The 16,475-nt window shown below is 42.3% G+C and overlaps 1 protein-coding gene across 16 annotated transcripts in view; it reads left to right on the forward strand.

Moving 5' to 3' along the window:
• RAD51B (RAD51 paralog B) overlaps nt 1-16,475 on the forward strand; it is a 682,004-nt gene that overhangs the window by 33,904 nt on the left and 631,625 nt on the right. For all 16 annotated transcript variants that reach the window (XM_070065140.1, XM_051826348.2, XM_070065142.1 and 13 more), the window contains exon 5: nt 4,471-4,607. In XM_070065140.1, coding sequence (XP_069921241.1) covers nt 4,471-4,607 — 137 coding nt within the window. The remainder of the gene's footprint in view (nt 1-4,470; nt 4,608-16,475) is intronic.

The following is a 16,475-nucleotide window of genomic DNA, read 5'->3' on the forward strand; positions in this document are numbered from 1 at the left end:
CCGGCGCCGCAAGGCAGAGGATTAGCCTAGTGAGCCGCGGCGCTGGCCTATTGCCATTATTTTATGAAAACCTGATTATTAAAGTATAGAAGCTCAGTGGTATTCTGCAATGACAAGAGGAGTAACCATGAAAATCATTTGAATCACAAGAGCTTCCCTCGTAATATTGTAAAAGATTATTGAACTTAAAGACAAATGAAGCATTTGTTTTTTATGAAAAGAAAAATATGCCAAACATTTTTTTAATGAAAAGACAAAATGAGTCAAATTTGCTGACCCTTTTTGTATATATAGTATATTAAAAACCAATCAACCAGGGAAAGCTATTTGGCCTAGTAGTTAAGATACCCTCAGCCCAAATTAGAATACCTGGATTTGAGTCCCAGGTTTGGTCCAAATTCAAGCTTGTTGATATTGTGAACTCTGAGAGGCAGCAGATGATGGCTCAAAGTGTTTGAGATTTGGATTGAACTTCTTGCTCTGGGCTTTGGCTGGCCCTCTACTTGCCATTATAGGCATTTGGAGAGCAAACCAGCGGATGGAAACTCTATTTCTTTACTAAAATAAATTAAAAAAAGATTATTTTTTAAAGATTTATTTATGTATTTGAATGTTAGAGTTACACACAGAGAGAGAAGGAGAGGCAGAGAGAGAGAGACATCTTCCTTCCTCTAGTTCACTCCCCAATTGGCCGCAACAGCCGGAGCTGCACCGATCCGAAGCCAGGAGCCAGGCGCTTCTTCCACATGGGTGCAGGAGCTCAAGGACTTGGGCCATCTTCTACTGCTTTCCCAGGCCATAGCAGAGAGCTGGATCGGAAGTGGAGCAGCCAGACATGAAGTGACACTTATATGAGATGCTGGAGCGGCAGGCAGAGGCTTAGCCTACTACGCCATAGCGCCAGCTCCGGTAGCAGTAAATTTTAATACTCTCTCTCTTAGTGGAGTAACCGGGACTATGAACCAGCACTCTGATGGGATGTGGGTGTTGAATGGGAGAGCTTAACTGGCTGTGCCACAATGCCTGCCCCTCTAACAGGTGTTTTTTTTTTTTTTGTTTTGTTTTTTTTTTTTTTTTTAAAGATTTATTTAATTACTTGAAAGACAGAGTGATGGAGGAGGGGTTGGAGAGATAATTTTTATCTGCTGGTTCACTCCCCAGGTGAATGTCTGGGGCTGGTCCAGGTCAAAGCCAGCAGCCTGGAACTCCATCTGCGTCTCCCATGTGGGTGGCAGAGGCCCAAGCACCTGGGCCATCTTCTGCTGCTTTCTCAGGAGCATTAGCAGGAATCTGATTTGAAGTGGAGCAGCTGGAACTCAAATTGACACTCTAATCTGGGATGCCAGCATTGCAAGCATTGGCTTAGCCTGCTGTGCTACCATACTGGTCCCTTTTAGTGCTCTATGGTACTGCATGGTGGCTATAATTAATAATAGTGTATTGCATTTTAAAAATTATTAAAAGAATAGATTTTAAACATTCTATCAGAATAATCTGTGATCTGATTGTTGTTAATTAGCTTCATTTAAAACATCACATTGTACCACATAAACACACACAATTATTACTTGTCAATTATAAAATTTTTTACATCTGGTAGCACCTGAGTATGTTGGTAAAATTTATCAAACTGGTCATATGTGATTTGTGTACTTTTTTGGATGATTCTACTTCAGTAAAAATAAACATAACCAGAAAAAGAAGTTCCAGTGAATTTTTGAACCAAGTATGTATGTGTATATTTATGTATATATGTATTTGTCAGACAGAGAGCTCCTATCTACTGGTTTACTCTAAATCTCAAAAATGGCTGTGGCTGGGAGGGGTTACTCATGCCACTTGTCTGGGTGGTAGGAACCTAATTACTTGCACCATGATTGTTGCTTCTTAGGGTTAAGGTCTACATAGGTAGGAAGCTGGAGTCAGGAGCCAGATAACAGAGTTGAACCCAGGTACTCTGATTTGAGCTATGGCTGACTTAACTTACAGGCTCAATGCCTGTGCTTGGGTTGTTAAAGATGTGGCGCAGTGGGTTAACACCCTGGCCTGAAGTACCGATATCCAATACGGGCGCCAGTTCTAGTCCCAGCTGCTCCACTTCCAATGCAGCTTTCTGCTATGGCCTGGGAAAGCAGTAGAAGATGGCCCAAGTCCTTGGGCCCCTGCACCCACGTGGTAGAAGCTCCTGGCTCCTGGCTTCGGATTGGTGCAGCCCCAGCCGTTGCAGCCAATTGGGGAGTGAACCATTGGATGGAAGACCTTTCTCTCTCTGCCTCTGCTCTCTCTGTGTAACTCTTTCAATTAAATAGATAAATCGTTTTTAAAAATGTTAAAAAACTACATCTTTTGATTAGTTTGTAAGAAAATCCATTGACAAGAGGGAAGATGGAAATTTACTCTCCATTGTTCAACAAAACTTTTTTTTTTTAAATTTATTATTTGAAAGGCAGAGTTACAGTGAGAAACAGGGAGAGGCAGAGAGAGATCTTGCATCCATTGGTTCAGTTCTCAAATGGCCGCAAAGTCAGGAGCCAGGACCTTCATCTGGGGCTCCCATGTGGGTACAAGAGCCCAAGCACTTGGGCCATCTTCCACTGTTTTCCCAGGCACATTAGAAGGGAGCTGGATCGGAAATGGAGCAGTTGGAATTTGAACTGGTGCCCATATGGGATGCTGGTGCCACTGGCATCTCTACTTCACAGCACTGGCCCCTCACCAAAAACTTTTGATAACTGCTGGGAATATTGAAATTACAGTAGTGACAAAGTCCAGCCAAAGATGTAATTATTCTCCTCCCCCTCTCCCTTTTCCTGCCCCTCCCCCTCCCTCTCCTCCTCCTTCTAAGATTCATTTATTTGAAAGAGTGAGAGAGAGAGAGAGAGAGAGGGCAAGCAAGTGAGCATGATAGACCTTCCGTCTGCTAGTTCACTTCCCAGAAGGCTGTAACAGCTGGGACTGGCCAGGTTGAAGTCAGGAGCTTCTTCTGGGTCTCCCATGTGGGTGGTAGGTACCCAAACACTTGGGTCATCTTCTTACTGCTTTTCTCAGGCCATTAGAAGGGAACCAGATTGGAAATGGAGCAGCTGGGACTCGAATTGGTGCCCATATGGGATGCTGGCATTGCAGTAGAGGCTTTACTTGCTATGCCACAGTGATTATTTCTTTAATTTCAGTCCTTGCACCTTTACAATTATCCCTCTCACCTATGCAGTCATTATAACTGAAATGGGAATTAGGACCTAACATGTTGATCACTGAATTAAAAAAATTCAACTAATATTAATAAATTATTGTAATTTCATTTTAAGGTTATTGCTCCACTAAAAATGTTAACAAATTTTTTTGAAAATTAAAAATCTTTTGTGTTGTAAAAAATAAAATATGAAACTTTTTGATGTTTATAATCTTTTTTTAAATTTTTATTTTTTTGACAGGCAGAGTTGGACAGTGAAAGAGAGAGACAGAGAGAAAGGTCTTCCTTCTGTTGGTTCACTCCCCTAATGGCCGCTACAGCCAGTGTGCTGTGCCGATCCGAAGCCAGGAGTCAGGTGCTTCCTCCTGGTCTCCCATGCGGGTGCAGGGCCCAAGCACTTGGGCCATCCTCCACTGCACTCCCGGGCCACAGCAGAGAGCTGGCCTGGAAGAGGGGCAACTGGGACAGAATCCGGCGCCCCAACCGGGACTAGAACCCCGAGTGCCAGCACCGCAGGTGGAGGATTAGCCTAGTGAGCCGCGGCACCGGCCTAAGGTTGTGTTCTTGATAAGTGAAATTGGCCTTCAGTCTGAATTGGAACACAGTGGTTCTCAAAGTAGAGAGCAGCACCTGCCTGTCCTGGGAACTTACTAGAAATGTGGACTCCTAGGCCGGATCCCAGACCTGCTGACCCAGGCACATTGGCCACCAGTCTGGCCAGGTGGTTCTGATGCTCACTCAAGTCTGAGAACAACTTATGGACATGCAGCCTCGCTGGCCACCCCTTCTTTCTCCTTCCTACCTCGTCACGTATCTGAGATGCTTTCTTTGAACCTATAGTGTGTCCACGTCTTAGCTCATACTTTTTTTTAATCTCCACCTCAGATTTTCTTCTCATTTTCTTCACTCTTCTTTCTATTGTGAAACATTGCTTATTAGTATGATATTTACAATGTCATTTAACAATGCAGATGCATATATAAATTAATGAATCCTCCAGATGTTTTTGATCAAAGTTTCTCATCTGAACTATGAAACAAAGAGGATGATTTGAGTGAAGGTTTTCTCAACTTCCCCAAAGGTAGTACGTTGCTAGTATCAATCCAGATGTGCAGGAGAGGAGTTCATGCAGTACACACAATGGATATTCTATGGTCAAATTCTCTCTGGGGAACCCAGGTTATTTGAACTGTGTATGTAGCAAGTTCTTAAAAGTTTTTGTGTTGATTGGCTTGTGATAATTATACAGGTAACATTTATTCATTTATTTATTTTAGATTACAGGCCCACCAGGTTGTGGAAAAACTCAGTTTTGTATAATGATGAGCATTTTGGCTACTTTACCTACTGACATGGGAGGATTAGAAGGAGCAGTTGTCTACATTGACACAGAGTCAGCCTTTAGTGCTGAAAGGTAAGTTTTATCATTTTCCACTATAATCCTTCACTTTTGTGACATATACAACATGGGATATTTACAAATAGGTTAACATTCTGGGTTAAAAGAATTATTTGATTTGAAAGGCAGAGAGACAGAGACAGAAGGAGGTCTCCCATCAGTTGGTTCACTCCCCAAATGTCCACAGCAGTGGAGTTGGGCTGGGCAGAGCTGGGAGCCAGGAACTCCCTCGAGTCTCCCCTGTGGTAGCAGGGACCCAACTACCTGAGCTATCATTGCCTGCTGCCTCGTGCATTAGCAGGGAGCTGGAATTTAGAACAAAGCTGGACAGGTAAAGCCTCCACCTGCAGCGCCGGCATCCCATATGGGCACTGATTTGAGACCTGGCTGCTCCACATCCAATCCAGCTCTTTGCTATGGCCTGGGAAAGCAGTGGAAGATGGCCCAAGTCCTTGGGCCCCTGCACGCACGTGGGAGACCCAGAAGAAGCTCCTGCTTCCTGGCTTTGGATCAGTGCAACTCTGGCCTTTGCAGCCATTTGGAGAGTGAACCAGCGATGGAAGACTTCTCTGTCTCTGCCTTTGCCTCTCTGTAACTCTTTTAAATAAATAAATAAATAAATAAATAAATCTTAAAAAAAAAGAACAGAACAGAGCTGGAACTGTAACCTAGGCACTTTGATAGGAGATGTGGGTGTCTCAAGTGCCAGCTAAACAATTGCATCAAGTGGTGGCTCCCATCATTACAATCTTGATGTGTTGCCTGGGCTTGGCTGATACTGCTGCCTGCACAAAACTGGGACTCTCATAACAGCCTAATGGTTAAGTTGCTAAAGATTTGGTTTCTGACTCCAGCTTCTCACTAGTGCAGACCCTGAGAGGCAGCAGTGGTGACTCAAGAATTGGGTTCCGGTTACTCACACGGGAGAGCTGGATTGAGTTCCTGGTTCTCAGTGTCCGCCTGACCCAGTCCTGGCATTCATGGACATTAGCAGAGTGGGCTTGGAGATGGGAGCTTCTGTCTGTCACTGTCCCTCTTCCTCTCAGATTAAAAAATTTTTTTAAAAGATACTAAAAAAATAAAATTGGAAGTCCCTTGGCAAGGAAGAAGTGGAAGTAGCTATTGGGTTGATAATTACAGTGTCTGGCACAGCTGGAGTAGTCTCTGGCTTAGAGAAGAGGTGGAAGGGACACATGGGGCCTAAAAAAGAATATGTTTTAGTTCTCCGTGTGTTTTAGTATCATCTTCATTTTGTACTTAGAAATCAAACTATCTGATCAGCACAGGTGAGAAAATGCTTGAAGGAATAATATGAGGAAGAATTAGAGAATATAAGGTAAATGTTTAAAAGTAGAAGTAATTTGTAAATTTGTAGATTTTTTTCTCAAGGAGAGAGAAAATGGAGAGTAAATAAAAAACTACTTTATGTTTAAAATGCATCAAGGAAAAAAGCCCAAATTTCTTTTTGTGATATACTTTAGAAAGATTAGTTACATAAATGTATATGTATATGTATTTAAAATATTATTTATTTGAAAGGAGAATAATAGAGAGAGATATCTTCTATCCACCAGTTCACTCCCCAAACGGCTTCAACCGCCAGGGCTGTGCCAGGATGAAGCCAGGAGCCAGGATCTCCATCTGGGTCTTCCACATGAGTGTCAGGGACCCAAGTACTTGAAGCCATCATCTGCTGTCTTCCAGGATAGGTTAGCAGGAAGCTAGGTCAGAAGTGGAGGTAGGACTTGATCCCAGGCCCTCTGATACAGGATGCATGTGTCTCCAAGATTGAGTGTATTATGAAGACCATGAACTAACTAGTTTATTTTCCATGTCATTTAGGAAAGAATAATGAAAACTGTATGTTAGTCATGCCTGTTCATCATAGACTTTGGTTGTGTATCTGGGCTGTTTAACAGTTAGGTATAGTCTGGTACTGATCCTGGGGTGCTCAGGGACTGCACTGGGCAGGGAATGTGAAGCAGGCAGAATTCTGGATCCTCTTTGAGGTGTTTCACAAGAGTTCTCTTTTGATTTGTTTTGCCTGTTGGACTTCTGCTTAAGATGTCATACAATCTTAGATACCATATGCTTATATATGCCTTGAGGATGTGGATAAATAGATTAATCCAGTGACCATCCCCATATTTTACTCTATGGAACTTTTGGTATCCATGAGGACTCTAGTATGTATGGATTGAATGAATAATATGTTGTTTTTATGAGAGATAATTAGAAAAAGATGGACTTGGGGGTTGAGAATAATAAAAAAGGAAAGCAATATGGATGGGAAATAGTAATAGAATTTTTTGATTTATTTTATTTATTTGAAAGGTAAAGTTATATGTAGAGAGGGAGAGACAGAGAGATCTGCTATCCACTGATTTACTCCCCAAATGCCTACAATGGCTGGGGCTGGGTCAGATCGAAGCCAGGAGCCAGGAGCTTCTTCTGGGTCTCCAACATGTGTGCAGAGGCCCAGGTACTTGGGCCATCTTCTGCTGCTTTCCCAGGTACATTAATGGGGAGCTGGATCAGAAGTGGAGCAGAAGGAAACTGACGCCCGCCTGGGATGCTGGCATTGTAGGTTGCGGCTTTAGCTGCTGCACCACAATGCTGGACCCAGTCAAGGAGGTTTTTGAAATAAAGCTTTGGGAGAAATAAAACGGGTAAAGAGAAATAAGGCTGGGTCTTAGAATGACCAGTGGAAGAGAGTCCATAAATGTGTGAGAAATGGCCGGATCCTGGGAAGCAAGAGGTGGGACCCAGAACTCTGGAAACTGGGGACCTGAGGGGCTGGGATGTAGGACTGGAATTTTAGGTGGTGAAGTGGACGTTTCTGAGTATAATGAAATCAGAAGAGCTTTGAAAACTGGAAGAGAGATATAGTCCAACAAGAGAGGAAGGCATTGATCAAATAAACACTAAAATATAAAATGATAACTATCATAAATAGGTATACAAAGGAGAGGTACATATTGTTTTGGTAGGGAGTGGAAGCCATGTCCGACCTTATATCTGCAGAAGCTGCTGTATTTGGTGTGCATGTTACCTCCAGGACGCCACATGCCCCACCACAGTAGTGCTGTCCAGTCCTACCAACTGTTTAGGATGTCTTGCTTTCTGAGTCAGAGCATAAAATAAAGATGGAGGCCTGGCAGGCAGTGGTGCTGGCCAGCCGTGACTTTGACTGACTCTGAAGGCCACACCAGTGTGTTCTCAGGACCGCTGGGAAAAATTCCCTCTTCCCATGTTTTTGAGACGGTCCCTATTGTGGGTAGGCTTTCCTGCCAGTTCTAGCTGCCTTGACATTTGTGAATCTAGATGAATTAGGAGGGAAGGGGTTGCCTGAAAGTTTTGTAAGATAAAAATTAGTCATAAGAGCTTGTTATTATAACAAAACATTGTGATTTTCTGGAATTTGTTAGTGACTCATAGGTTCATATTATTTTATTTAGTGATGCACAGGAAATGAATGAACAGGAAAATAGTATGTATATATGTACAAGAAACATTGATAAGCCATTAATTTACATCTCAGCACAATTTTAAAAGATTTATTTATTTATTTGACTGGCAGAGTTACAGAGAGAGAGAGAGAAAGAGAGAGTCAAGCAGAGAGAGAGAGAGAACTTCATCTGCTGGTTCGCTCCTCAAATGACTGCAATGGCTGGAGCTAGCCTGTCCAAAGCCAGGAGCCAGAAGCTTCTTCCGGTTCCTTTACATGGGTGCAGAGGCGCAAGTACTTGGGCCATCTTCCGCTGCTTTCCCAGGTGCATAAGCAGGGAGCTGGATTGGAGGTGGTGCCTAAATGGAATGCTGGCACTGCAGGCAGTGGCTTAACCCACTATGCCACAGCTCTGGCACATCTTAGCACATTTAAGATGCTATATTTCAACTGAAATTTCAGAAAACATGAGGGTTACTGAGACAATGAAGTTGAGAGCCACTGCTATAAATAACATTTTATAAATAAGAACATTTTCCAGCATAGTACAATTGACATTCATCACGCAACAACATTGTGAGATGAGCAAGGTGGGTGTTATGATATCCTCCTAGAAATAAGGAAAATAGGACTCAGAAATCGTGCAGTTTGCCCAAGATCATTTGACTAGTAAGTGAGAGGTGAATTCACTTCCTTTTTCTTCTAAACTATGCTTGGAAATAATGCTTGACTCTAAGAAAGGATTCAGGTATGTTTTCTTTCTTTCATTCATTCATTCAACAACACCTGTAGACAGGTGAACTTTCTATCTGTGAATCCATCTTTGCCTCATTTCCCATTGGGCGTTAGTCTTTTTCTTCTTAATGTCTAAGTATATATATTTTTTCTGGATGATGTTTGTCAGTTTTGCACATTACAAATGCCTTTGTTCAGTTATCTGCCATATTTATCTGTGGTGTTCTTTGTTCAGTAGCAATTTGTAATTTTCAAGTTGTTGCCTTACAGTTTTGGGTTTTGGATTTGAATTAAGTTTCCCATATCATTAGATACAAAAATATTGTCATACTTTTTAATAATATATTTATAGTTTTCTTCTTAATTATATCTTTGATCTGTAAAACCCATTAAAGATGCACTTATATCAAGTTTTTGTATGACTACATTTTCACCCATAAATACTGTACACCAATAGTGTAAATATTGCATATTCCATCAATAGTAATTTAGAGCCTTTATCAACATTGCATGTTTTTAGCTTCCTTCAATTTTTATCATACTCATGGTAAAAAAAGTGATCTATCATTGTTTTAACTATTTTGGGCCAGCATGTTTTCATGTATTCATTGTCCATTTATATTTCCTTGGCAAATTTCCTAGAAATGCACTTTTGCTATTTTTCTTTGTCTCTTTTTCTTATGGGTATATGAAGCTCTTTTTGTGTTTTTTTTTTCTAGCTTTCTTCTGCATTGATTTATCCTCTTTATTATTACCTTTTCTTACTTTAGGTTTCATTTGTTTTATAGCTAAAAGCTTGGTCATTGGTTTTTGAACTTTCTTCTTTTCTAGTATAAGCACCTAATGCTATATAATCCTGTTTCTCAGTACTCCTTTAGCTGTATCCTGCACATCTTAATGTGCCGTGTTTTCATTTTCATTTAGGTAAACATATTTTCTAATTTTATTTGTGATTTATTCTTTGATTGAAGTGTTTAGATGTTTTAAACAGTTTTCAACTATTTGAGGTTTTTCTGAATATCTTTCTATTGTTAATTTCTATTTTAGTTCAAAGGTCATATTCTCCATGACGTCAGTTTTTTAAAATTCATTTTATGGCCCCCGTTATTATCTATGAGGGTGAATATCCCATGTGCACTTGAAGAGAGTATGTATTCTGCTGTGGTTGAGTATTTTATAAATGATAATTAGGTTTAGTTGGTTCATTGTGTATATTCTTACTGATTACTCTGACTAATTTTCTGTCACTTACATAGAAAGGAGTATTGAAAATTTCCAAGTACAATTTTGGATTTGTATTTTTAAATTTTAGGCTTCAGGTTTTTGAAGCTCAGTTTTGTTTTTTTGTTTTTTTTTGGTACATAATAGGGGTACTTTTAAAATTTCATGCAAAATGGAATTAAAAGATAAGTTTATTTTGGTCCAAAATATTTTGAAATCCTTGCATAGTTTATGTTTATAATATATGTTTCCGTGTGCTTTTTAGAAGATCCCTAGTATAATAACAAATATTTTATACTTCTTGTTTTTTTTTTAAAAGATTTTATTTATTTGAGAGGTAGAGTTACAGATGATGAGAGGGAGAGACAGAAAGGTCTTTCTTCTGTTGGCTCACTCCCCAGATGACCAAATCGGCTGGAGCTGTGCTGATCTGAAGCCAGGAGCCAGGATCTTCTTCCCCATCTCCCATGTGGGTGCAGGGGCCCAAGCACTTGAGCCATCCTCCATTGCCCTCCCAGGCTACAGCAGAGAGCTGGACTGGAAGAGGGACAGTCAGGACCAGAACCAGCACCCACATGGGATGCCGGCGCCATATGTGGAGGACCAACCCATGCGCCACAGCACCAGCCCCATATTTTAGACTTCTTAGGCCATAAATCTCTCATTTCTTTTGCAGCTACTCAATTCTGCTGTTGTAGTGCAAAAGTAGCCATAAATAGTACATAAAAGCAATAGTTGCGGGTCTGGCATTGTGGTGTGGTGAATTAAGCCACTGCCTAAAACACCAGCATCCTATGTGAGCACTGGTTCAAGTCCCTGCTGTTCTACTTCAGATCCAGCTCCTGGTTAATGGACCTGGGAAAGCAGCTAAAGATAGCCTAAGTATTTGGGCCCCTGTTCCCTCGTGAGAGACCCAGATGAAGCTCCTGGCTTCAGCCTGGCCCAGCTCTAGCTGTTGTAGTCATTTTTGGAGTGAACCAGTAGATAGAAGATTTCTCTCTCTCTTCCCCACTCCCCTTGTCTCTGTAACTCTGCCTTTCAAATAATTTTAAAACAAAAATTTAAAAAAAAAAAAAAAAGGTGTGCCTGTGTTCGGGTAAAAGTTTATTCACAAAAATGAGCAATAGGCTGGGTTTGGCCTACATTCTGTACTTTGCTTTATTTACCTCCTTGAGGAAATTTGTGAGATTAATAATAGCTGCTTTGAGTTTTTATTAATTTATGTAATTTTTGGTCTGCTTTTGTTGATCATTTTTTTCTCCTGGTTTTGAATCTGTGGATGGTTTCAGTATCAAAGTAAAGTCACTTATGTCAAATCCAAACAAATTGGACCTGGGAGGCCACAAAGGAAGGACCCTTGTGAACATATGCTCGTGCTAAGGGCTATGGGGGCAGGGGTAGACGTTTGGCACAGTGATTAGTTAAGTTGTTGCTTGGGATGCCCACATCCCATAGCTGTGTGCTTCTGATCCAGTTTCCTGCTAATGCACACCCTGGGAGGCGGCGGTGGTGGCCCAGCCCCTGCCACTCATGTGTGGGATCTGGATTGACTCTTGGCTCCTGGCTTTGGCCTGGCCCTTCCCGGGCTGCTGTGGGCATTTGGGGGTTAAATCAGCATATGGAAAAATTCTCTTTCCTCTCCTTCTCCCTCTCTTCCTCTCTCTCCCCCTTTCAAATGAGTAAAAAATTAATAATAAAAAAGGAGAACTACTGAAGGACTCTGATAGCAGAAAAAATTCCAGGTGCGTTGTTTCTGTAAGGACAGAAGCAACAGTCAGTGTTGCCAATGAGTAAACTCCAAGTCCTGTAACAGCCTTGCAGCCCATGGTCTCTGGTTCAGAGCAGCTTTTGTGGACTTAACCGTTTTTGTCTTTAAAGCCTCGGCTCTGCCCCAGGCCCCTCAGATGTACCGTGTCCCCTACAGCATGTGTGTCCCAAATTGCAGTCTGAATTGTTGAATAAACAATTGCTGAATACACTCCTCCTTTGGGGAGTCTGTCTGTCTCTGTTGTTATTTTAGGCTGACAGATCTTTTCCTCCTTTCTTTATATGTCTTTTTTTTTTTTTTTTTTTTGTTAGCTGTTACATATTGTATTTTGCTTTGCTGGGTGCTGGATTTCATTGTATGTTGTTGAAGAATGCTAGATTTTGTTTTAAGGTACAGTTACGTATTTGGTTCTTTTGGGGCTTATGGCAAATCCCACATACTCTAGTTGGAGACTAATTTTCACCCCCCTACTATGGTGAGCCCCTCTGAGAACTGTACCTAATGCTTGGTCCTTTTACTCTTCACTGTCGTGGGAGCACAAACTATTCCCACCCAGTGTGAACCTTAGGAGTTGTCAGGTGTTTCACGTCTTGGTGGATCATGGGTAATTTCCTTTCACACATACGCTGATGAGTTCTGGAGCCCATCCCTTTGGAGATTTCCACAGTGCTCACCCTGTGCAACTCCCTCTTCTCTGGTCCTTTGTCCTGTAAATTCCAGACACCTTGGCCTTCTTAAACTCTGATCTCCATCTTAGCTCACGTTGTCTGTCAAGCTCTGTTGGATTTATCCTTGTTGCAGCCTGGACTCTGCCTTTGGCAACAAGCTGGAAAAATTATAGACTCACCTTAATTTGTTTTCTTTCTCTCAAGGATCATAGTTTTGAGCTGTCTGTTGTTCAGTGTCTGAAAACTTTTTTCAAATATTCTTCTTTTAATTTTCATTTATTTGAAATATGTGTGTGTGTGTAGGGGGAGGCGGAGAGAGATTTTACATCTGCAGATTCACTCCCCAAATGCCCACAACTGCTGGGGCTGGGCCAGTCTGAAGCCAGGGGCCTAGAACTCCATCCACATCTCCCATGTGGGTCCCAGGGACCCCAAGTACTTGGGCCATTATGTGCTGCCTCCTGGTGTGTGCATTAGCAGGGAGCTGGAACTGGAAGCAGAGCCAGGACTTGAGCCCATGCATTCAATTATGAGATGTGGGCATCCCAAACAGTGTCTCAACCCCTGTGCCAAATGACTATCCCTGTTTCATATATTTTGTCTACTATTTTAGTCATTTATGATGAGAGTGCAGTTCCTATACCAGTTGATGCTTTGTGGATAGAAGTAGAATTTCCTCTTTTTCATTCTCTCTTGAATTCACTCTGGTCAGGCTTTGGTCCCAAGGCCTATACTGAAACTGATTTTTAAAATCTTATACAGCCTAATAGCAGCTTTTAAATACAGTCATGCATCATTTTGATGGGGACATGTTCTGAGAAATGCATTATTAGGTGGTTTTGTCATGTGAACATCATATAGTTAAACAAACCTGGTTGGTGTATGTCAATCACTGGCCATGGTCTCTTTAGGCAATCAAGAGATGTGGTAAACATATAGACACATGAGGCTGCTGTGGGTGTCACATGGCATATTGTTTTACAGTAAACTCCTTTTTATACGTAGAAGGAGTACACTCTAAAATAGTGAAAAAAGCATGGCAAATACATAAACACTAGCATAGTTGTTTATTATCAATATCATGTTTTAGGTACTGTACATAGTCATGTGTGTTCTACTGTTACACGCCCGGCAGTGCAGTGGGTTTGTTTACACCATTGTCACCACAAACATGCGACTACTCTGTTGCACTTGGCCTTGATGAAGGCTCAGACATCAGCAGACGAGAGGAACTTTTCAGCTCCATTCTTTTCTTAAGGGACCACCATCATACATGTGGTCTGTCAGTGACTTAAACATCATTATCTGGCACATGACTGCACTTGATCACTTCCTTTTTCTTGCTAGACTTTCTTCACGTGGCCTCTTGGAACCACTGCCCCTTGACTTGTCACCTACTTCTAGACCAGCTCTACTCAGGGGCCTTTGCTGGATCCTCGTCCTCTTTCAACCTTTAAGCCTTAGAGAACCCCAGAGCCTAATCCTGGGACCTTTCTCCTCCTGTATCTATACTCAACCCCTGATACCATCTAATCTCATGATCTTAAAACCCATTAGGTTGATATCTGAATTCTGAGCTTTCCCATGAACTTCAGATTCATATCCGTTTGCCTACTGAGGTGGAACATGTATATGCGTGTATACACAGTTGTTTTACTGTGTCCACAACTGCATTATGGATTCTCTTATAATACAGACAGCTAATAACCAAAGTCCTGATCTGAATCCAGTCTCTTCTCCATTTCAGTAAATGATAATGCCATCAGATACTCAAGATTAGTCCAGAGATCCTGTCAGCCCCTCTTTTGAACTATATCTTTTTTTTTAAAGGATTTATTTATGTATTTGAAAAGCAGAGTTACAGAAGAGGGTGACACACACACACACACACACACACACACACACACACACACAGAGAGAGAGAGAGAGATCTTCCCATTTACTGGTTCACTCCCCAAATGGCTGTAACAGTTGAGGCAGGGCCAAGCTAAAACCAAGAGCCTGGAACTTCATCCAGGTCTCTCACATGGGTAGCAGGGTTGCAAGCACTTGGACTATCTTCCGCTGCTTTCTCAGGCACATTATCACAGAGCTGTAGTGGAGCAGCTGGGACTTGAACTGGTGCTCATGGGATGCTGGCATCACAGATAGTGGTGTAAGCTGCTGAGTCACAGCACCAGCCCCTTTCAAATAGAAAGAAATCTATCCACCCACGTGGAAGACTCAAATGAATGGATGGAAGATCTCTCTGTCTCTCCCTCTCTCCATCACTCTGCCTTTCAAATAAATAGATAAATCTTTTTTTAAAAAATTGTTAACTAACTGGGGCCAGCACCGTGGCTCACTGGGTTAATCCTCAGCCTGCGGTGCCGGCATCCCATATGGGCACCGGGTTCTATTCCCGGTTGCTCCTCTTCCAGTCCAGCTCTCTGCTGTGGTCTGGGAAGGCAGTGGAGGATGGCTCAAGTGGGCCCTGCACCCGCATGGGAGACCAGGAGGAAGCACCTGGCTCCTAGCTTCGGATCTGTGCAGTGCGCCAGCCATAGCGGCCATCTGGGGAGTGAACCAACGGAAGGAAGACCTTTCTCTCTGTCTCTCTCTGTCTGTAATTCTGTCAAATAAATAAATAAACTTAAAAAAAAAAAAAAAAAAAAAGCTTGGCTGGCGCTGTGGCTCACTAGGCTAATCCTCCGCCTTGCTTCACCAGCACACCAGGTTCCAGTCCCGGTTGGGGCGCCGGATTCTTTCCCGGTTGCCCCTCTTCCAGGCCAGCTCTCTGCTGTGGCCAGGGAGTGCAGTGGAGGATGGAGGATGGCCCAAATCGTTGGGCCCTGCACCCCATGGGAGACCAGGATAAGCACCTGGCTCCTGACTTCAGATCAGCGCGGTGCTCTGGCCGCGGCGGCCATTGGAGGGTGAACCAATGGCAAAGGAAGACCTTTCTCTCTGTCTCTCTCTCTCTCACTGTCCACTTTGCCTGTAAAAAAAAAAAATAACTAAATAAAAGAAATCTTAAAAAAAAATTGTTAACTGAATGAATCTTAAGTGCATCCTCTACAAGGAATACCTTTTATAAAGATGTCCACTAGATGGCAATGTTTTCAAACTTTAGTTATTGTGTGCGGGCAAAAGGCCCTTCTCTGTTGCTTTCTCTAAACAAACAAACGAAAAAAGGTATTAGGTGTTAAAGATTGTCCTAGAAATTACTATGATTAATGCAAAGCATACAGAATACTATATTTTACTTTGTTTTGATTTATATTTTTTCAGATTAAAAAAAATAAAAAACATTTGGAGAAACTCAGAGAATTGCAGCATGTTGGTATAAATTACCATCAGTAGTTACTGAGCGTGGTAACTGAATGAAGGTGGCCCATGCTCTGATGTTGCCCACTGTTCTTCTGAGAGGCCCTGATGGAAGAGACCGTAGCAATAGTTCAGAGCCATTCACCACTGAGGTTACTTGTTGATACTAGCACTTGAGTACATTTGTCAACCATTTTGCTGTTGCCAGTGACTTCTACCTTTTTTTTTTTTTAGATTTATTTTATTTATTTGAAAGAGTTACAGAGAGAGGTAGAAACAGAGAGAGAGGTCTTCCATCCACTGGTTCACTCCCCAGATGGCCACAATGGCCGGAGCTGTGCCAATCCTAAGCCAGGAGCCAGGAGCTTCTTCTGGATCTCCCACGTGGGTGCAGGGGCCCAAGCACTTGGGCCATCTTCTACTGCTTTCCCAGGCCACAGCAGAGAGCTGGATCGGAAGAGGAGCAGCGGGACTAGAACTGGCCCCCGATATGGGATGCTGGTGCTTCTGGCCAGGGCTTTAACCCTTTGCGCCACAGCGCTGGCCCTCGACTTAGCTACCATTTGTCTTGTTGCTGATCCATTGGACATGCAAATGTTGAACAACTTCCATGGTGGTTTCTGGTTGGTGTTGGCATATCTGTCCTGTTAAAAATTTGTGGGTTCCAGGTGCCAGAGCTATCTTTAGCTCACTTCTCTGACTAGCACTAAGCTGAACAAATAGTTGCTCTAATCAGA

The sequence above is a fragment of the Oryctolagus cuniculus genome, chromosome 20 (genome assembly GCF_964237555.1).
Source record: "Oryctolagus cuniculus chromosome 20, mOryCun1.1, whole genome shotgun sequence".
In the NCBI taxonomy this organism is placed as follows: Eukaryota; Metazoa; Chordata; class Mammalia; order Lagomorpha; family Leporidae; genus Oryctolagus; species Oryctolagus cuniculus.